At 41.3% G+C, this 22126-nt stretch overlaps 1 protein-coding gene across 5 annotated transcripts in view; it reads left to right on the forward strand.

Annotated features, from left to right (window-relative positions):
- MYO5A (myosin VA) overlaps window positions 1–22126 on the forward strand; it is a 120254-nt gene that overhangs the window by 48128 nt on the left and 50000 nt on the right. For all 5 annotated transcript variants that reach the window (XM_082198225.1, XM_082198224.1, XM_082198226.1 and 2 more), the window contains exons 5-18: window positions 1886–2042; window positions 5455–5598; window positions 6615–6696; window positions 7470–7577; window positions 9961–10067; window positions 11486–11751; window positions 12012–12093; window positions 13877–14017; window positions 15508–15633; window positions 16319–16402; window positions 19946–20104; window positions 20726–20823; window positions 21466–21552; window positions 21645–21753. In XM_082198225.1, the coding sequence (XP_082054351.1) occupies window positions 1886–2042; window positions 5455–5598; window positions 6615–6696; window positions 7470–7577; window positions 9961–10067; window positions 11486–11751; window positions 12012–12093; window positions 13877–14017; window positions 15508–15633; window positions 16319–16402; window positions 19946–20104; window positions 20726–20823; window positions 21466–21552; window positions 21645–21753 (1750 nt within the window). The remainder of the gene's footprint in view (window positions 1–1885; window positions 2043–5454; window positions 5599–6614; window positions 6697–7469; window positions 7578–9960; window positions 10068–11485; window positions 11752–12011; window positions 12094–13876; window positions 14018–15507; window positions 15634–16318; window positions 16403–19945; window positions 20105–20725; window positions 20824–21465; window positions 21553–21644; window positions 21754–22126) is intronic.

Here is a 22126-nt window from a genome sequence, read left to right on the forward strand (position 1 = left end):
TCAGGGACTTCCTAAAGCTCATCCCTTCACTTCCTTCTTTCCATGATGGAGGGGAGACAGAATTTTTGTGGTGGCAGTCTCTGCAGCTGGGAAAAAAGTATCATCATGTCAAGGTGTTGTTTGCTTTCTCCCATTGATCCTGGCCTGCCAGTGCATATTTCTAATTGTCACACTGGAAAGAACAGTTGCGTGGATTATTTCTACATGTGGGAGACTCTCCCATTGGCCCCTCCTAGTGGTGCACAAGTTAAACTGCTAGCACAGTTTTACATCTGGTATGGTTTCAAATTGGACGGGATACTGACCACGTGTTGAGATTCCTGTATTGTAGGGGGTTGAACTAGATGACCCTTGGGGTCTCTTCCAATTCTCCGATTTTAGTTGCTTAATAGTAATCAGAATGAGAAGGAAAAAACCCATCTGGTGCAGCGTTTCTCAGACTGTGAGTTAATAGCCCTTGGTTCCCTTTCAGATGGGCTTCCTCACTGCATTCCATCCCTCACCCATGGAATAACAGAATTGAAGACTTGAAAGGGACCACAAGGGCAGTGTTAAAAACTGAGATATGAAAGCTAGGAGCTAAATAGCACCTTAAACCTAGGTTATGGGTGCAACAACAGAATGTCTAAGCACGCTTTTTATAACAAGTATACAGAGCTGAAAATGAATGACCTGCAGCTAAAATATTATGTTCATTTTTCACATGGTCTAGTCCTTCACCTGCCCACCCCCCATATATTCTTAAGAGGGTCTCTTTTCCAGTCTTTAGAGAGTAGCTGGAAGTGGGGAGGCAGAAAAAGGTCCTCCTCTCCTTCCACTTTGCAGTTTTAATTTGAAAACTTATGTGCAGTACTGCGCCCAGAGCTCAGAAACTGCTCGCACTAATGAAATTACTGGTCACAAAATGCACCTAGAACAGTAGGAGTTTTGAACACTGCACAAGGGTCATCTACTCCAACCCCTTGCAATGCAGGAATTTTTTTGCCCAATGTGGGGTTCAAACCCACAACCCCAAGATCTGGAATCTCATGATCTACTGACTGGGCTATGCCAGCCTCAAATGCCATGGAGTCTTCTGTCTACATGGAAGTGGAAGCAAGGATGTTGCATGCTAAGTTGAAGAGGAGGAGAGGGAAAAGAGAGAAGGAAAGAAAGGAAATGGTCAGAGTGTGCAGCCAAGTGTGAGGGAATGAAAAGAGAGAGAAAGAGAAAGATGGCGTCAAAAGGGGCATGATGAGCTGAGGGAGAGGATAAAGAAGCAATTTCCAAAGGCGATGTCAGTGTTTGCCAACTGATTATGTCAAACTCTGCCTCCGTCTGTTGCCATTCTTTGACTGGCTCTGCCCTTGCAGTGATTTTATGACCAGTGGTCCTCAGTAATTTTCAGCCCTCTTCAAGTGGACCCTGGGGAGTTTGAGAACCCCTGATATCTAGGATATTGAGGGCAGTTGGAATGCAGCTTTTTGTTTTAATGTTTAAATACATATTTTGTTCAAAGATTAGAATACAAAAGTATTCTTTCTTGCATAGTCTCATGTCTTGAATAGGAAAAAAGCTCCACCCCTGCATTTCTTGTAGATTCATACAACTGAGTTACTGATTTGCTATCTTTGGTGAAATGTTTTGATGCTTTGTATAAGGAACTTTTGAATGCAAAATACCGCTATTCTAAGTTCCATATGAAACACACCTGTACATACGTTTGTATGTATGTATGTATGTATGTAAACAAGCTCTTCTCCTTTGAAGCAACATTTATACAATTTTTAGGCTTCTACTTTCTTAGATTGTGTCTTCTTTGCACGTTGTCCCAAACACAATATGCACGTCCGAGTCAAGATGGATGAACATTAATACAACTGAAACTGATTTGTTTCCATTTCAGAGATGAACGGAACCAGTCAATTATTGTAAGTGGAGAATCTGGAGCTGGAAAAACAGTCTCTGCTAAATATGCTATGAGATATTTTGCCACTGTAAGCGGGTCTGCAAGTGAAGCTAATGTCGAAGAGAGAGTATTGGCTTCCAATCCTATAATGGAGGTAAGACCAGGAACATGGTTACTTTAAGTCTAATGGAGGGTTCTTTCGCTAGTTGATTTGCCTTTGCCAAAGTGAAGCCAGGGGTTTGCAGGGAAATGTTGGTTGTTAAGGTAGCTTTATTACAAATGGAAGATAATAACCCCACCCTAGCCTTGAAATATGGCGGGTCGAACTGTTGGCCTTTAGCTGGAAGAAAAGGAAATGATAAAAATGATAAAAATATTTCAGGCAATATTCACTTCACCGAATAGTATTTCTTAAAAGCTGAACATCACCTTTGGGCGCTCCCCTTTTTCTTGTTCATTTGCATCCTTCTGAAAAGTGGAGAGGAGCGGGTAACACAGTGAGTGACTAATTCTTTCTAATCCGAACTTCAGAGAATGAATGTCTGCTCATATAGTTAACATTTACCAGAATTTGCATGTGCTGTGAAATAAGGAGTGGGTTTGAAGCCAACTCCCACTCCATATTTTATTTGTTTTATTTTAATATGGGATGTCCCCGTCCCTGGCACTCAAACCTTACTTCTTAGTGTATGACCCTTAGTCCTAATCTCATAATACATACAAATCTTGCAGGGTGAATATCCTCTGAATAGCCCTGGAGCTGGACAAATACATTTTAGGGAGGTACCTAAACAATGCCTTTCAGCAATATAATAATATTTTGGAGTTATACAAGCCTCTGAAAAAGAACCGTATTTAATAGAATGCTCCACTGTATTAAACTTTATTTGTAGTTCTTAATTGCGTTTCTATTTTTAAAAGATGAAAGTGACATATAAGATTAAAATCATGTCCTAAAGCATGTTATAGATGTCTTGGCAGAAAGGTGGTATAGATAGAAAAACAATAAATAATAAAAGCATTAAGTAATTGACAACAAGCATCGTGATCATGCTAGTTAAGCTGGAATTCATTCCCTATGGTCTGGTATGGAATTTAATTTAGAGGAATGTCATAATTATAAACAAATTTCATGGGAATTGTTGATGTCGAATGAAGCTCCCTTTCTCCCTTGGTAATTTTTAAAAATATACCTTTTCCTTGTTTTAAGCATTTCTTGAAACAAACAAAAGCGGAGATGACACTGTCTGCCCTAATGCAACTTTGGCACAGTTTTTTTTAAGTATTCAGAGATAAGGTAATTTTGCCTGGTTTGCTGTGTTGTGTGTCATTTCCAAACAATATTACTGAACACTTATTGGTACCAAATGCACTAATAAACGGGCATATATTTTCATTCTTGTAGCTTGATACAGCATTTTTATGGGGATAGTTCTAGGAAACTTGCAAAATGCTGTTTGTAGACCTGTAGAGCTGTTGCTAAATTTTGTCTCCAACATGCAAGAAACCACTGAGAACTATTTTGAAGGTAATTTCTGTAGGATTTGCAGTGTACAATTCCAGTTCTCATCTCCTTTACTCTCACTTCAACCCTGTGAAATGTTGATTATGTTGCAAAAGGCACACTCAGAGCTTTGAGCCTGAGAATCGCATCCCTTTTTACTAGACCAGAGATTGGGGAACTTGTGGCCTTCCTGCTGTTTTTAGCCTTCAACTCTCACCATCTCTGGCCATTGATGGGGCTGATGGGACTTGTAATACTACAACATCTGGAGGGTTGCAGGTACCAAGCCACGGAATGATTAATCCAGTGCATTAGGAACATAGGAAACTTATACTGCATTAGATCACTGGTTTATTTGTCTCAGTACTGTCTAGACCAGAGCTTTCCAAACTGTGTGTCACAACACGTTAGTGTGTTGGCTGCAGCATGTAGGTGTCACGTGAATGCTTCCCGAACTCCTCCTGGGGTTGGAAAGGGGTTAGTTTAACCTCTGGCTTGCTAGTAAAACTGACTTACTGTGTCGCGAAATGATGCATGTCTAAAAGGTGTGTCACCAACATGAAGTGTTTGGAAAGTTCTGGTCTAGACTGATTCACAGAGGCGCTCCAGGATTTCAGACAGAAGCCTCTCCCAGTCCTATCCAGAGATAGGAGGCGGAAGGCTGAACTTAGGAGCTTCTGTGTGCAAAGCAAATGCATTCCCACTAAGCTATGGTCCTTACAAAGATGTCCCCACTACTTCAAAAGTCTTATATTTAACCAATTTGTGTCATATTATGCTCCTTGTGATATGCTGCTCCCCTGTGACAGGTGCAGGAATAAGGCAAGTGGCTTAGAAAGTAGTATTAGTTTGTGGATTTGTGCCATAGAGTGCCACTAACATGCAGGTAGTTGCAACAGAAATACATGTAGGAAACTCATCTTAAGAAAAGGGACTTCTTGCATACTGCTATCTATATGTTTTTTTAATGAATTGCTTTCATATTTACTGCTATTTTTCTTCCCACATAAAGAGGTCTGCTTGTGTCTGTAAATGACATGTGTGCATTTATTAATGTATTTTTGAGGAGAGGAGATATTATTCACGAAATTAGGGCTGCAGACTGAACAACTATTATTATTATTATTATTATTATTATTATTAATTATATCCTGCCTATCCAGCTAGGCTGCCCCAGCCACCCTGGACGGCTTCCAACATATATTAAAACATTACACATTAAAAGGCTTTCCTTTACAGGGCTGCCTACAGTTGTCTTCTAAAGGTTATATAGTTACTCATCTCCTTGACATCTGATGGAAGGGTGTTCCACAGGGTGGAATAATTAGATTAAATTTTCTTAATCGTATGAGTTTACTCAGTTAATGGAATGATGTACTGATTAAATGTATATATTGGTAAAAACAATAGTTATAGAGTAAGAAGCATTTCTTTTTAAATAATGCATGCATGTGTCAAAGCAGACTTATCTTGGAAGTATGGTTCTGAGAAAAAAGGGTGGAACCTGCAGTTTTCATAAGTACTTGGTGTGTTTTTTTAACTGCTTGATGAATCTGGCACACACTTTTAGTCCATTAAATTAAAATAAGTTTTAGCTAATTAAGTGATGTAGCCAATGATTATATTAAACATCGCAGCCAGAGTGAAAATCCATATTTAATAGTCATCAGGCTTCATTTGTGGTTCAGGTAATTTCTTGTAATGTAATTCAGCTACCTTCTCTAATGCTGCAGGTAGGTTCTTAACCGGGAAAGCTGAATATTGACTGCCTCCTCACCCGCTTTTCCTTTCCTTTCCCCCTTCATTCTGATTTTATTATTGTTTGGTTTTTTGTTGTTATTGCTGTGTTTGTTGTATTGATATAAACAAACAACCCCCCCCCCAAATTCTACAAAATCTGAAATTTAAAAAAACCTTTGCAAAATAAGGAAAACTCTGTGCAATCCTTTGCATGTCCACTCAAAAGTAAGCCTCATTGAGTTCAGTGGGACTTACCCCCAGGTAAGTGTGTATCAGGTTGCAGCCTCAAATTGTTAATCACTTTTTGTTTTCCCTCTCACAGTCTATTGGGAATGCCAAAACCACACGGAATGACAACAGTAGCCGCTTTGGAAAGTACATCGAAATAGGTTTCGATAAAAGGTTTCGAATCCTTGGTGCCAACATGAGAACTTACCTCTTAGAAAAATCACGAGTGGTATTTCAGGTAAAATGAACGCAAACTTGTTTTTGCTTGTCCATGTAGGAGTTCCATTGTGAGTCGATACATGATGGCATGCTTATATAACCTAGCATCCATGGAGGGCAAGGAATGGTTGCTTTGGAAATATTGAACAATAATGTGTCATGTCCAGCTACTTAATGCAGAATCGCTGCACATCCATCTAGCGTACTTAGGAGAAACAATGAGTTCCTTAGAAATGCGATGTTATTGAGAAAGAGAGAGGACTTTACTCCTTGAAAGCTGAACTATTTTGCCAGACCAGGAACTGTGCAGCCAGGGGAAATGAGCACAAACAAGAACACCCCCCCCCCACTTCAGTTGTACTACAAGGGGTAGAGGGAGTGTTCAGGCAGTGTGTCTGTCCTGAAAGACTAAGGAAGGGATGGATAACCTGTGACGCTAGATGTTGTTGGACTCCCAATTCCCATCTTGCTGGGGCTGATGAAGGTTGAAGTGTAACGAAATATGGAGGGCTGCAGGTCCTCCATCCCTGGACTAGGGGAAGGAGGAGGAGGGTTCCGTACAGAAATACTGAGGGTGACATCCCCTCCCTCCCCTTCTCCATCATCTTCAGTTCCTCCATATGGGATACAATGGGAGGCTGATAAATCCTGCAGTTTGAACCTGTTAATCCAGGGAAAAGGAACCTGTGATCCTCCAGATGTTGTTGGATTCCAGATCCCATCGGCCCCAGCCACCATTGCCAGTAATCGGGGATGATGGGAGTTGTAGTCCAACAACATCTGGAGGGCTATAAGTTTCCCTTCATTATGTTAATTGACAGCTGGTGATCTTTTTCCTTTAGAAAGCTTGCAGAGCAAATGAAATAAGGGAAATATTTTGCTGAATTAATATATGTTTGTCCCTGGAGAGTTTAACATTATCCCTATTACTCCAGTGTCCATTCAGTTCTTCATTAAAGTACAAAATGGAATCAGCCATATGTGTATAAAGGTATTTATGTGTTTATAGATATCTTTTATTTCATTTTATTAAAGGCAGAAGAAGAGAGAAATTATCATATCTTCTACCAGCTCTGTGCTTCTGCAACGTTACCTGAATTTAAAACTTTGCGGTTAGGTATGCATCCACATCTGCTCCATTTAATTATTCACATGACACGTTCCAAAGTAGCATTATTATGTTTTGAGTAATGGGTTTTAAATAATTGCTTAAGTTTGTATAAATATGCTTTTTGAAAATAGAGCACACTAAATTGCAAATCTATAAAGGTGAATGAAATTTCCTTCTGGGTGTGTTACATGCTGCTGATATATTTGAGCACATAGTGTTGTAGTTAGTATTATATTGCTTATTATGGCTACATTAAAACACAGTGAGGTAAAAACAAATAAACCCCTATTCTGTAACAGAAAATCTTTGTTTGAAACATTGCTTTAAATTTCCTTTTAAAACTTTAGTTGTTGCTGCCATTGTTATTACCATTGATTTATTAATTGCCTACTAAACCATCTTAAGGTAAATCTCAAGGTGATTTACATATAAAATAATTAAAAACAGTTAAAAGCACAAAACAAGAAGCACATTTAAAATAAGACCAAAATCCTAGCAAATGGACATTCTTGGTAAATACCTATTTATCCAGCTGGAAATTCCTGTTGGAACAAAGATGTTTTCAATAGCAGACACCTCTTGTATCTTGCCTTCAGCCTACGAAAGGGGGGTATAGATCCCTGTAATAGGTAAACAAAAGTTTGGCTTATCAGTTTTACTTGAACACAGCATTATTCATTTTGCTGGGTTTTTTTTAGTCTTTTAAGAGTTACAACATCTTTGTGGAATGCATTTCTTCTTTGTATGTAAAGAAACTTTTGCTTGCTTTTTTATATTAGGAAATGCAAGCTATTTTCACTATACAAAGCAAGGAGGCAGTCCAGTCATTGATGGAATTGATGATGCTAAGGAGATGATGAACACCAGGCGGGCTTGCACTTTGTTGGGTAAGTCCTGGAAGCACATGAGTTTCTTCAGGACTTTGAAATGGGGGCTACCTTGCCTAGTAGTACATTATTACCCACAGCATTAATTTTTAAAAGGTGAACACTTACAAACTGCTGTGCTTCACCATGCCAGTGGCATACAAGCTATTGGATGCTTCAGTTGATATGCATTGAGAAGCCACAGGGGATGTATTTTAAGTAAGTTTGAGCATTTCTTCCTTTTTATTGGGTAATTAAAATACCTCTTTATGAAGCATGAATTGCTGAACCAGGTTGTGGCAGGCTCTGTCTGTCTGTCTATCTGTCTGTCTATCTATCTATCTATCATCTATCTATCATCTATCTATCTATCTATCATCTATCTATCTATCTATCTAATTTGTACACCACCCTTCATCCAAAGATCACAGAGTGGTTTACAACATATTTATTGGAAAGCTTATTATCCCAGCTCTTCATACAAAGGTTCAGGGCAGCTTCCAGCATAACCAGCACAATCCTGTATGTTTTTGCACCACAGAATTCACTGGGGCTTTCACTCAAGTAAGTGGGAGTAGAATTGGAGCACAAAACAGTATTTAGTAATAAACAGAAGAAATAGAGACAAATCTTTTTCAGGCATTTGGCTAACCTAGGGATATAGAACCTTGGGCCCTAGAGAAGTTGTTGGACTACAACTCCGATAAACCCCATCCAGCATGGACAGTGGTCAAGGATGATGGGAGTCGAGCAACAGGTTCCCCATCCTTGTTCTGATTATCCTTTCTTGAATTCATTCTAGTATGTGTGTTTAGACTAGGCAGTGTTTCCCAACCTTGGGCCTCCAGCTGTTTTTGGACTACAACTCCCATCATCCCTAGCTAGCAAGACCAGTGGTCAGGGATGATGGGAATTGTAGTTCAAAAACAGCTGGAGGCCCAAGGTTGGGAAACACTGGACTAGAGACCCGTAGCCAATGATTTAGTTAGTTCAAATCCATCTGTATAATTCAGCCTCTCCCTATTTCTTGGCCTACCTGTCCTCTGTTTCTTGGGCTGTAATCCCATGTTTCCGAAAGCAACCTTGTCCGCTTCCTTCCTAAGAAGCGCATACAGCCCTTCCTCTTCTTTCATTCTGTGTGTCCACATTCCTGACAGGTTTACCATGAACAGTGAAAATATTTGTGACATAAATGGCATCACAGCAAGCCGGCCAATGAGAGACAGGTGACAGACACAGTGTTGTGAGCAATTTGGCCAATTTTATGTATGTACTTTAGTACCTGATAGTCATATCTTCCTTTCCAAACCTCTCGTATTTTAATTAGCTTTCAGACTTACTTATTGTATTTCTGGTTATGAGTAAACAAGTTTTGTACTTTTTGTGTTGAGTTTTAATGTCTCTTCTCTCTGTTGTCATGCTGGCTTGCTCTTAAGATCTTCAGGGGACCCTTCTTTTAGTTGCATTTTCTTTTTAAAAAGTTAACATCTTTTTTATCATACAGGGCCTGGTCTTTAATTTAGGCATTTAATAAATGTAAGACAGTGTTCTGGGCTCTACATGTTAACTGGGGAATACACATGTACAGTGGAACCTTGGTTTTCGAACATAATCCGTTCCAGAAGACCGTTTGACTTCCAAAATGTTTGAAAACCAAAGCATGCATTTCCGGAAGCATTTACTTATGGAAAACTCGATACGGAAGCCGCGTGGCCCATTCAATTTCCAAAAATCGTTCGAAAACCAAAACATTCGACTTCTGAGGTATTCGAAAACCTAGTAGATTTATGCAGCTGGTTTTTTTATGTGGTAAAATTCCCTTAAAAAATTTAAGGTAAACATAGAAAAGTAATATTCTCATATATATTGAACCCTGTCAGGGTGTTCTGATATATAATATGGGTGTAGCAAGAAATTAAGGCAATTCTCTGAGTAATTAACAACTGAGAAGTTATTGCAACACCTTCAGTTTGCACAACAACTTGCAACAGTGTTGCGTCACCTGTCGCCCAGCATCTGTTGTTGGACCCCACCAGCACAGATGGCATGGCCAGTGGCCCACTCAGATGGGAGCTGTGGTCCAGTGAGATCTGAAGGACCACAGGTTTCCCATCTTGGCGCTAAATGTGCATTTCAAGATAGTAGCTGATGCGAAAGGAGATAATATCTCACTATACAAATCTCCTTAGGGAGGCTTTTTTACTGATGAGATGCCAGCAGATATTCACTGAGGATTGAGTCTGAATGACATTTTCTCCACACAATGGCTAGTACTTTTTTGTTGACCTTGTCATCCTTGTTCAGATGCTTAATTGGACATGGCTTAATCGGACATTTGCATTTTAATCTCAGCAAAAGGAATACTGATTTCTTTTCTCTCCCCCACTCCCACCCAATATGATAGGTATTGTTGATTCCTGTCAGATGGGAATATTTCAGATCCTTGCTGCTATTCTTCACCTGGGCAATGTTGCATTCACATCTCGAGATGCTGACAGCTGTACAATACCAGTAAGTTCCAAATAAGTTCAAAGCAGTAAACACTGTAACATTTCTAATCTTCTTGGCCTGTTTTTGGGTCAGCGTGCCGAACCTGGAAAAATGCAACCGATTTCTGTTTCCCCACTGCCTTTACCTTCTTCTACATCTTCCTTCACACTGGCTCATGATAAAATGTCACAGTTCACATCTTTTAAGGAGCTATGTCAATATGTCTTGTTTGCAAGAGCATTGCATGAAATCGTTCTTTGTCTACCAGCACTGCCTGTGAAGGAAAACATTTTGCCATACATTAGGAAGTTGTGCAGAAATGTACTTTTCTTTGTGCAAGGCTGGCCTCAGCCAAGTACAAAAGTAACATTGTTTTGCTCTCTGGTAGTCCATAGACATGTGAGAGTAGGGTTAAGGAGGGTGGGCAGGTCCCAGGACAATTGTAATGGTATCAACTTGTAGGGCTGGCTTCAAGTGCCCCACATGATTGGGAACCTGACATGAGACCCCTGGACTTTATCCTGTGAGAAGGTCATCTTGCTGAGGAAGTAGGGTGCATTGAATTTTTCAACTTTCAGATTCAAAAAAATCAAAAGTTGCTCAAAAGTTGTAACATGGCTTGGAAATTCAAGATAATAGGTAAAATGTGCGCAAAATAGCATAGAAATCATTAAATATGCTTGCCAAGTATTTGTACTTATATTCAGTTGTACCTTGGAATTCGAATGGAATCCATTCCGGAAGTCCGTTCGACTTCCAAAACATTCGGAAACCAAAGCGCGGATTCTGATTGGGCCAATCGGAAGCCCCATTGGACATTCGGGTTCCAAAGAACGTTTGCAAACCGGAACACTCACTTCCGGGTTTGCAGCATTCGAGAGCCAAAGCATCCAAGTACTAAGGCGTTCGGGATCCAAGGTACAACTGTATTTTTATTACTATTGTTTGTTTATGTAGCATTCCCTGACATTTTCCAGAAGGTAAATTTAAAATTATTTGGTTTTGTGAAAGCAGTTTGCGTGCTTCTTCATCAGACATAGACTTGCCAAGCTAAATGTTGTCCAATAGTAAAAATAATCGCAGATTTGAATTCATGACACCCAAAAACATAGTTTTAAGACCCCTCAGTGAAGCAATGTGCAAAAAATAAGTTTCACTACCTAAAATGACACACCCTATGAGGGAGGGGGGACCCAGGAAAGATGTCTTGTCCAAGGGCCCACCAAAAACTGAAGCCAATGCTATCAATCTCTTAAGCCGAACTTTCTATGCATTCTCTAAAAGCAGGGATTGAAGTTAATATGAGATATTTCTTAAAGCCTTCTCACCGCAAATCTAGAAAATGGTAGAAGGGTTTCTGCTTGCTTGGGGAGCATTAATGCATGCATTGTCAATGGTCAATAATACTTTCAAATCTAAGGAGATTATTGTCCTTGTAGGCCAAACATGAACCCCTCACCATCTTCTGTGATCTCATGGGAGTAGAATATGAACAGATGGCTCACTGGCTCTGCCACAGGAAGCTTGCTACTGCCACAGAGACCTACATCAAACCAATTTCCAAACTGCAGGCCATAAATGCCAGGGATGCTCTTGCAAAACATGTATATGCTAGTCTGTTTAACTGGATTGTCGATCATGTGAACGAAGCTCTTCATTCCACCATGAAACAACATTCTTTTATTGGCGTATTGGACATCTATGGGTGAGTTTCCCCTGAGTAGCTTGATGTAACAAAATGTAACAAAATGAAAAGTAAAAAACCAAACAACCCAAAGAAAAATACATAATATAACAATATAAGTTGGGTATGGGTATTATTGCCCAAGCTGCTAACATCAGTATTTTAGAAGTATGGCAGTTTGTGTACGTCAACCCACTCTTGTACTATGATGACATTATTTTTATCTTTTTTACATTTACTCCTTTAATTTATGCTGGTGGTTGTCTTTGGTTTTTCCCCAGGTTTGAAACCTTTGAAATAAACAGCTTTGAACAGTTCTGTATAAACTATGCCAATGAGAAACTGCAGCAACAGTTCAATATGGTAAGTGAGAAGCAAGTTTTTCTGTGCTTCGAACCACTAATGGTCCATTTTGATAGCTAGATCCTCTGTGTGGCACTGAACTTCTCTTAAGAGCATGTACTCATCAGTTTCCTGGGATAGGTCCTAGTGACAGCTGGTGGAGTCTTCATTTTATCTTTCCCTAATTAGAGTTCTACTTCTTTTTGTTTTGTTTCTCCTACCTTGGTCCTTCTTGAGTGAGATAGTAATTTTAATCAAAATATTCCTTGGGATAGCTGGACAGACACACCAATAAGGTTAACCAGATTACTTGCAAGTTGGATGTCAGCAGCCTGTTAAGCAGTAGACAGGAGTCTCCTGATTAGTAGGTTCACTGGTGGGTAATACAGCATTTCCCCCACCAATGGGTCAGGGTGAGAAGGAGGCAGACCAGTCCTTGCACTTCATCAAATACGCTGGTGGGACTCCAATCTGTAAGACAGCAAACTGTACCTGCCCATTGCTTACATATCCACCCATCATTTTATTTTATGCCGCCTTTCCATAGTTCAAACCATGCTCAAAGCACCTTTCAAGATGAAAAATAATAATAATCGCAATGTAACAAAAGTACCGCATTTTTCGCTGTATAGGACGCACCTTTTTCCTTCAAAAATGAAGGGGAAATGTGTGTGCGTCCTATGGAGCGAAGACGCCATAGCCCCGCGACCCTCTCTATATGCACGGCTATAGAGGCTCCTGCCATAGCCGCTCTCCCAGCTGGAGAGGTGACGCGCGGCTATGGCAGGAGCCTCTCCGCTGTGCCTTTCCGCTGCTCCCTGACCTGCTCTTTGGGGCTGGTGGTGGGTTTCCCCCCACCAGCCCCAAAGAGCAGGTCGAAAGGAACCTGAAGCCTGGAGAGCGAGAGGGGTCAGTGCACACCAACCCCTCTCGCTCTCCAGGCTTCCAAGGTAGCCGCCTGAACGCACCTTAAACGGCACCTTGTTTTAGAGCGGGAAAACAAGAGGGGGAAAGTTCTCCCCCTCTCTGTGCAGCGCCTCCTGCCGCTTCACTGAAGGGGCGCTGGGCAGAGAGGGGGAGATTTTTTTTTCTTGTTCTCCCCCCTCTAAAACAAAGTGCGTCCTATTGTCCGGTGCGTCCTATGGTGCGAAACATACGGTAGTCATAAACAATAAAACACCAGTGAATACACAACCAAGTTGAACAACATCCAACTTGCTATGCTGAAGTCATGCCCACACCACTCCTTTATAACAGGAGTCTGGGTATGGGGATCATCATTTGCTGGATCAACATCTTACCTTGCAGAGCCATGTCTGGCAAGCTGCTGTGCCTTCAACCCTTGCCTTGCTTGTGTCATGTACTGATTTGAGCATTAACGTTTTTGGCAGGAAACATAATCCGATCCCTTCATCCAGTGAGAGCCAGGACAGTTCCCTCACTATCGTTTGTTATTTAGTTTTATATAGATTTTATACTTAGTACTTGGGAAACTTTAGGTGCTTTACAAATTACGTGGTGAGGGGATGGTGATGATTATGATACTGATGAGAAGGATAAAAGCTTGGGGCATTGTCTATTTCTAAGCTTCTTATTCTGTCTACCTTATTTTATAATTTTCTTGCTGCCTTCCCCATACTAAAAGACATATTAATTTTGAACACGTTGTACAGATTCATTTGTCCACTTTGATCTGTACTTAGAAAATGGTGGGTTCAGTTTTAATTTGTGAGCCATTTAGTTAAATGTTTTGGGACGAAAACAATGAACTTTCTCTATTTACTGCTTCCCCTTCCTCTTATAGCATGTCTTTAAACTGGAGCAAGAAGAATATATGAGGGAACAAATTCCGTGGACCTTGATTGATTTCTATGATAATCAGCCCTGCATTAACCTCATAGAGGCCAAACTGGGTATTTTGGATTTGCTAGATGAAGAGTGTAAGGTAGGAGTTCATCAGATCTCACCTTTATGTTGCATCAAGTTCTGTTGGTTTCCAGCTTCCTCTGTTGACTGTCTTAGTGCAAAACACTCTGCCAAAATGTGTGATAGACTTTAAACAAAACATTCATGCAGTTTGAGTACTCCTGTTTCACTCTTCCTTTCCTTCAACTGGGAGCAGCAAACCATAAATCTTGGCTTAGCATCATGCCAGAAACAGCACTTCTGCTTCGTTTCTCTCCAAACCATGATGTCAAGCCAGTGTACCACACACCTTGGTTTAGTGTCGCGTGCAAAGCATGGGTTATATCCAACTTAAATCCTACTCATTGCAGACCCACTGAAAGGAATGGATCTGAGTTAGCTGCATCCATTAAGTTGTGTTCATTTTATTTCAGTGGGTCTGCTCTCAGTAGGACTAACATTAGATATTACCCTGTGAATGCTGTTTTAAGGTGGAGGAAGAGAGAGGATCTCTGCCATGTCAATGTTCCTATGTTAAGTCATTATTTGTTTGATACTATTATTTTCATCTAGACTCAAAGCATGCCAATGTGTAAAGGAGTCTTAGATTACAAGACTATAAATGCCCTCTCTTAGGAGGAAGCCCCATGCAGTTCAGTGGGGCTTATTTGTGAGTAAATATTGAAGATTGGATGAAAGCTCTTTCAGGTGCACAAACATAGCCCCTGTGGGGCAGGGACAGTGTCCAGTTTTCACATCATGTTGAGCATTAAATTTGATGAGTTTCCCCACCCCCACATAGCTTTTGTCCTCTTGCTCATATGGATAAGAAATGTAGTGTGTGAATCAGTCCAGCCTCAGCCACTTCTTGAGGGGCTTAATTATTTTCTATTTCGTTATTTTTATTGGAGCCTAACCCCAAAACAAGACTGGGAGTGGGTAACTCCTACGAATATGTAAAGTAGTACAGTGGTACCTCGGGTTACATACGCTTCAGGTTACATATGCTTCAGGTTACAGTCTCCGCTAACCCAGAAATAGTACCTCGGGTTAAGAACTTTGCTTCAGGATGAGAACAGAAATCGTGCTCCGGTGGCGCAGCGGCAGCAGAAGGCCCCATTAGCTATAATAATAATAATAATTTATTATTTGTACCCCGCCCATCTGGCTGGGTTTCCCCAGCCGCTCTGGGCGGCTTCCAGCTAAAGTGGTGCTTCAGGTTAAGAACAGTTTCAGGTTAAGAACAGACCTCCAGAACGAATTAAGTACTTAACCCAAGGTACCACTGTATGCAAATGAGGTATTTAAAGGAGTATTCTTAGAAACTGATGGCCCATACATTTGTGGCCAACAATACTGTGAACCATTAACTGCATCCTGTTTCTTTGAGTGGCTCAAATTCAGGTGAATTTTAAGTGCCAAAACAACATTTTCCATTTCAGTTGTAGAGTAGCTTTCCTTGTTTCATTTTTTCATAATAAATCAGGATGGTTAAAACCTATCTGTTCGTTTTATCTCTCCGTTCACTAGATGCCTAAAGGTTCAGATAATAGTTGGGCCCAGAAATTATACAATACTCACTTGAACAAGTCTGTTCTCTTTGAAAAACCCCGTATGTCAAACAAAGCATTTATCATCCAACACTTTGCAGATAAGGTAAGGGTTTCTGTGTTCTGCCTGATTTGGTAAACCTATTTGCTTGCGATGTTCTTGCACTTATCCATTCTGGAGTAATCAGTGGGAAAAATTCCGTATGATCCGCAGCCCCAGACACTGAGATAACTAAAAATAAATAAAAATGGTGGTTCTTACATGGGCTTAACAGGATTCTGCCTGTGAACTATTTCTAGCTGTATTTAAAAATGTCCTGTGGGCTTTTTTTAGTAGCAGTTCATTGAAGGATTTTAAATTTGAGATTGAGCCAGCCAATCTTTTAGTGACTGAGTAACAAATTAAGACACTTCAGATGGTGATCTTTAATTTGTTCACAGTGTGGCCGCCAGGTTAATTACATGCAAAATTGTTTCTGGATAGATGTATTCATCTGTAGCCTGTTTTCACATAGCATGGTCTGTTCACAAAGTGCGTTGGAAATATATTGGTGAAGTTTGCCTTTGTGTATGTTAAGACATAGGAAAGTGATATAGTCAAGTCTCAGAATCATCATTCCGTGCCTTTAAGTTCATTAAAGGTGTAAAATATCACAATAGCAAGAACAGTGATTTTTAATACATATTTTTTTCTAGATTTTGAGGTTGCAGGATGTATTTTTGCTTAGGTATATTAATCCTTCTGAATTTTCATTTTTTGTCTTGTAAAATTAGATATTTTGTACTTCCAGGTGGAGTACCAGTGTGAAGGATTTTTGGAAAAAAACAAAGATACTGTCTATGAAGAGCAGATCAAAGTTCTAAAATCAAGTAAGGTTAGTATTGAGATTCCCCCCCTCCCCAGTACTAAAGGTTGAGTTCCAGATGATTTTAGCCCACTGAAATTAGATATTAATTTTATCCATTGATTTGACTCGGAGTAACATTGAATCCCCTCTCCCCTGAAACTAGCGTTTGTCTGATGATTTGTGCCTCGTGACGTGCCATTTGTACTTTATATATCCTCAACCCAAAAGCCTGTTTTTAAATTTATTACATGAACTTTGTGTAATCAAGTCTAATTGCCCTCCGGGTTGAACAACATACCTTCTAGTTGTTAAAACAATGTAACTTTAAGAACTGCTGCATTGGCTTGTTTTCTCTTCTCTTCCCTTCCCTTTTCCCATTTGTGTCATAGCTTTTAAATCGTAAGCATGTCGTCTTATTTTTCAATCTGTGTACGACACTTAAAAAATGTTAGGCACTTCATAGATGATTGATGATGGTGATAATTGACGAAGGTATTCTGTTTTTAAAGCTAGTTGTACCAAGTATGTTTAACATTTGCATTTTAAAATATGTGTACAAAAGCAATTTGACTTTGGTAATGCAGGCTGTAATTCTATGCACACATATTAGGGAGCAACCATTTAAGCTGCTCCCTAATATTTAAACCATTTTTTAGGATTGTGTTTACAGAAATGTCACAGTGAGTAGGCAGTTATTCATGTTTGGCTGTATGTATTCGTTTTTTTATTTATAATCTCTCTGCCTTGTTTTTCACTATACATCTTCCCCAGAAGGTAATCCTAAAACCTAATGCATTGCTAAAAAATTCGAACACCTAAGGTGTGTCTAGACTAGCAGTATATATGTAGTTCTGCATTTATTTATTTTAAGCAATGTGATACAGGCTGAGTGATATCCTCTTTATTCCTATTTATTACTGCATTTCTGGATTTCCCCCATATGAAAATATTTACCTTTCCTTTGATGGGTCTGGACAATCAAAACATTCCGCCTCCTTCTTTGCCATTGTCCTGCTCCATCTGCCATTATCAGAATATTTCTCTTTAAGCAGAAGTTCTGGTGAACTTGCACCCATTCACCTAGAACTGCTTATTTCTTATAGCAGAAGCCAAATGCATCTCCACCTGAGAGCAAGAGATTAAAGGAAATGCAATTAAATGCTACAAAAGTGCTAGTCTGGATGCAGTCTTGGGGCGCCATCCTGCATGTTAAGTGTGCGCAAGGCCCTTTGACTTCACTTGGGCTGCACTTGAACTGTCTACACTTTTGCTGCCTTGGTTTCCATGAGCACAACAGCAGGTATGGGGAATTTCTGGCCCTCCAGAGGTTGCTGAACCACAGCTCCCATCAACTCTGGTTGTTCGCTTCACTTTCTGGTATTGGTGGGAACAGCAGTTCAACCACATCTGGAGGGCCAAAGATTTCCTACACCCAGGGGCAGAGGAAGGGGGGCGGTGGGGGCGGCTCGCTCCGGGTGTCATCATTGAGGGGGGGTGACATTCAGCGTGCTGCCCGCCCACGACTCCCAAGACTACACTGAGCCGTTGGGGGAAGGGGCAGAGCTGTGCTGCCTTGCTGGCGGCTGTAATGGCCTGGGATTTGGACTCGGGTGCTGAACCTGAGGAATCCTAGCCTGCACAGGATTCGCTGCCTCCAGACCCAGCTGAGCCGGGGCTGGGGCTTGAGCCTGAAGGGTCCTCACCTGTGCTGGATCCTCAGGTGCAGGCATCAGCTGAGTCTGCACTGGCGCCTGAGGTGTTGGAGGACCCATTGCCTGCAGGTGCCCCACTCTCAGCCCCGTCAGGAGAAGCTGAAGTTGCCTCTGGGTCTGGTAACCCTCCAGCCTCTCCCGAGCTGCAGAGGCTCAGGGCAGAGAGGCGGAGGGAACTAAGTTCCCGCAGGAGGAGTGCTCGCCTTAAGGCCAGGAGAGGCAAATCACCTGAGAATCGGGGCCGCCCTATGCCTCGGGGCAGATAAAAGCCAGCCAGCCCCAGTCCCAGGTTGTGGGAGCAACTTCGTTGGTTGTCAGTTCCTGCCTGCACCCTGTCCTGCTTTCCTGCTGGAGCTCCTGACCTCACCTGACTCCCTGCCCTGCACCCAGCTTCAACTTCTACGGACTGCCTCCCTATTGCACCTTTGACCTCGGACTGGACTCGGACCTTGCCTCTCGGTTAGCCCACGGGACCAGCACAGCGGCGTTCCCCCCTTCTTCCTTCGTTTTGACAGTTCAGGGGAGGCTTGGGAGTCACGGGCGTGCGGCATGCTGTTGCCCCCCACTCCTGGGCTGTGTCCTGGGGTGGGGGTGGGGAGTCTCCCCCAAGCTGTCAAAAGGAAGAGGGAAGGGAGGAAGGCTGCTGGCAAAGCGGTGTGGCTTCCTCCCCCCTCCCCCCAGGAAGCAGCCCACCATGGGCGGTTTGCTCCACCCCCCATAGATGGCTTGCTCGCCTCCATGGGCATCTCGCCCCCTGGGATGCTTGCCCCGCCCCTTGGCCCCACCCCCTGGTGCACAGCTTGTGCGCCGTTCCGGGTGCCAGAGCATCTAGCTACGCCTCTGCCTCTGCCTACACCTGCACTATAGCGATGTGAAACTGACAGTTGTGCAAGTGAAAATGGTCCTATTGCCAAGCACAGGGCAAACAAGCTTCCCTGAATTCAGTTATATTAACTAACGGTAAGTGTTTTGTTTTTGTTTTTTTAAAAAGAAAACTGAGCTCCAATCCCTGCTTGCTTGCTTGCTTTCCTTTTTTATTGTCATCTGGCTTTAAATGGAAAGATATGTTCTAATATTTTGACTGCTAGCAACTCGGCTGCAATATTGCTTGACCTGGGGTGTGAGCATTGGTTTGTTTCCTCTAAACTGACATGTTGTCGTTGGCCTGTTCTGTAGTCTTTTGCTATTCGGTTCCTCCTCAATCCCCTTCAGTTATAGAATGCTATCCCATGCTACAGTGATGGCTCCATTATATCCCATAGACTGCAGTGAAAGGGATATATGCCCTACTGCCCAGAAGTGGGAGAAATTGGAATATCAATTTTGACAGCTTTAGAACTGTGCAGTTAAGCATCACTGTAGCACCACTCCTGGCTATAGCGATTTCAGCACATTGCATCAGTGGTGATGCCTCTGGTTTTTTTGTGGGCTATGTGATGCCTCACTTGTTATTTTATGCCCTCCCAGTCACTCTGTAGCCTGGTGCAAACATAATGTTCCTGACCTCTAAATCATAGCTGAGAAATTCGATATGTTGCATCATTACCAGCCACTTGAAATCAAGTAAATGCAACTGGATAGCAATAAATCATTTTGAGATTTGAGAAATTTTAGAGGAAGCAATTAGCAGATGGAATCAAATAAATAAACTGTTTCCATTAGCATGCTTACTTAAACTTTTCATTCCTTACATAAGTTTTCAAATTGGCAGCTGGAAAGTGGCAATGCTTCGGAAGTGCCACGATAAGCTACTCCTTCCTATTTCCTTTTGGTTCTCCCTTTTTATTGCATTTCCCTTGGGAAAGCCCTTCTCTTTCTAATCTAGAGGTGTGCTTTTTCTCCCCTGTTTCTGAACCAGTTTAAGATGCTGCCTGAGCTCTTTCGGGAGGAGAAGCCCATCAGCCCCACAACAGCAACACCTTCAGGCCGTACGCCGTTGTCTCGTGCGGCTGTAAAACCATCAAAGTCTAAAACGGCCCAAACAAGCAAGGAACATAAGAAAACAGTGGGCCATCAGGTGGGTGGATTTTGTTGCTATGCTATTCATTCAGGGACACCCCATCAGATAACAGGGCAGGAAGAGGGAAGAGTCCCTGTAAGCGTTTGTGGAGAAATGCTGTTGACCTTCTAAAAATAAAAAAGAGAGCTTTGTGGGTTATTAGCCAGTACAAGCACACACTAAATTCTCATTAAAAACCAAAAACATTAAGAACCAGGGTGTATGACTTCCTGGAATATTGAAGTAAACTCTGAGCAAATCTATCCAATCAATTTAAAAGATGCAGATCATCTTTTTTTGTGTGTAAATGGATAGTATTACATTATTCATACATTTTGTTAAATAAAATAGTAAATTTTGATGCTTTTAAATCTCGTTTTAGTTTACTGCTTATTTTAGTTGTTTTTAATTACTACTTTTCTGTTTGTATCAATAATTGTATTATTCCTTGTAAAGTATATAAATTTCTTTAAACAATAAATACAAAAAATAATAATTAGTGGCATGACTTGTCTTTGCCTGATATTCTTAGATATTATTGGGCTGAGAAGGTTCAACTTGCAGAATTTGCTCAAAAATCAGAATGCTGCTGTGTCTTTCCCCCCCTTCAATTTCTCCCTTTTCATTTCTTTCCTATAGTTCAGAAATTCTCTGCATCTTCTGATGGAGACCCTAAATGCCACAACTCCTCACTACGTGCGGTGTATTAAGCCAAATGATTTCAAGTTCCCATTTATGTAAGTTGTTTTGCGCATAGCATCTAAAATGCAGTACTTGCTGCTCAAAATTACAGAGAGAAAACCTATATATTTTCTCTGCTACTTGTTTTGGATGAAATCGGAAGTCTTCATGTGCTTGCTCATTTCATTAGATGCAGCTAAATGTTATCTTCTCAAACATTAAAGCTGTTTCCCATGTTATGATGAAACATGGGAAGGGTACATATTCCATGCAGTGGCGTAGCGTGGTGGGTGCAAGGGGGGCCGGCCGCACCGGGCGCAACATCTGGGGGTTAGGGTTAGGGGGCGCAAATCCACGGGTTAGGGGGCGCAAATCCACGGGTTAGGGGGCGCAAATTACTTGCCTTGCCCCGGGTGCTGACAACCCACGCTACGCCACTGATTCCATGAGTGCTTTTTGGACACATTGAAGAAGAAAATCTGGAAGCTACTTGCAGATTGGCCAAGATAGAACTAGGAATCCCCTTTAGTATTTTGATTTTTCATATCATGTGACTTATGGGAGTACTTTTTGGCAAGTAAACATTACAACACATTAAAGAGAACGCACAAGCATTAAGTCAACCGTACAGTTGTAGGAAACACCTGTAGAATCTTCTCAAAGTTTCTGCCTCAAATTAGCAATATTTTCATCTCTAGGTTTGATGAAAAGCGGACTGTGCAGCAGCTCAGAGCTTGTGGTGTGCTGGAAACAATTCGAATCAGTGCAGCTGGCTTCCCTTCCAGGTGAGCCTGCTGATGTTGTGATGTTTTGCTTGAATACAATATATACACAGGTAACTTTTTGTTTGCCTAACTCTGCTGCTTCTTGAAACCAGGTGGACCTATCAAGAATTTTTCAGTCGCTATCGTGTGCTGATGAAGCAGAAAGATGTCCTCAGTGACAGGAAGCAGACATGTAAAAATGTCCTGGAGAAACTTATTCTGGTAGTAGACTTTTATGGTGCTTGTTGTCTGTAAAGCGTGCTGAGCTTGCAAAATTATTAGGGTGTTGGTTGGATCTGTTTCATTTAACAGAATAATCATGCTAGTGGCTGAGTGGTGTAGGGCAACAGAATAAGCCCCATATGGCTTTGCAAAGATGACTTCTTCCCTTTGGTTGAGCAAAGATGGCTTCCACTCCTTGTTTGAGCTTTCCCCTACACAGTATCCATATTGGTTTTCCATTTACATCAACACTCATGGCAGCTTTCTTTCTTTAAGATTCTTATAGTCCACTTTTCAGGCTTAATGGTACCAGTACACCTATTATTTCGGAAATTTTCATTCTTACCTCTTCTCAAATTTGTACATGAGATTA

Source organism: Podarcis vaucheri (assembly GCF_965113315.1).
Source record: "Podarcis vaucheri genome assembly, chromosome: 14".
Classification (NCBI taxonomy): Eukaryota; Metazoa; Chordata; class Lepidosauria; order Squamata; family Lacertidae; genus Podarcis; species Podarcis vaucheri.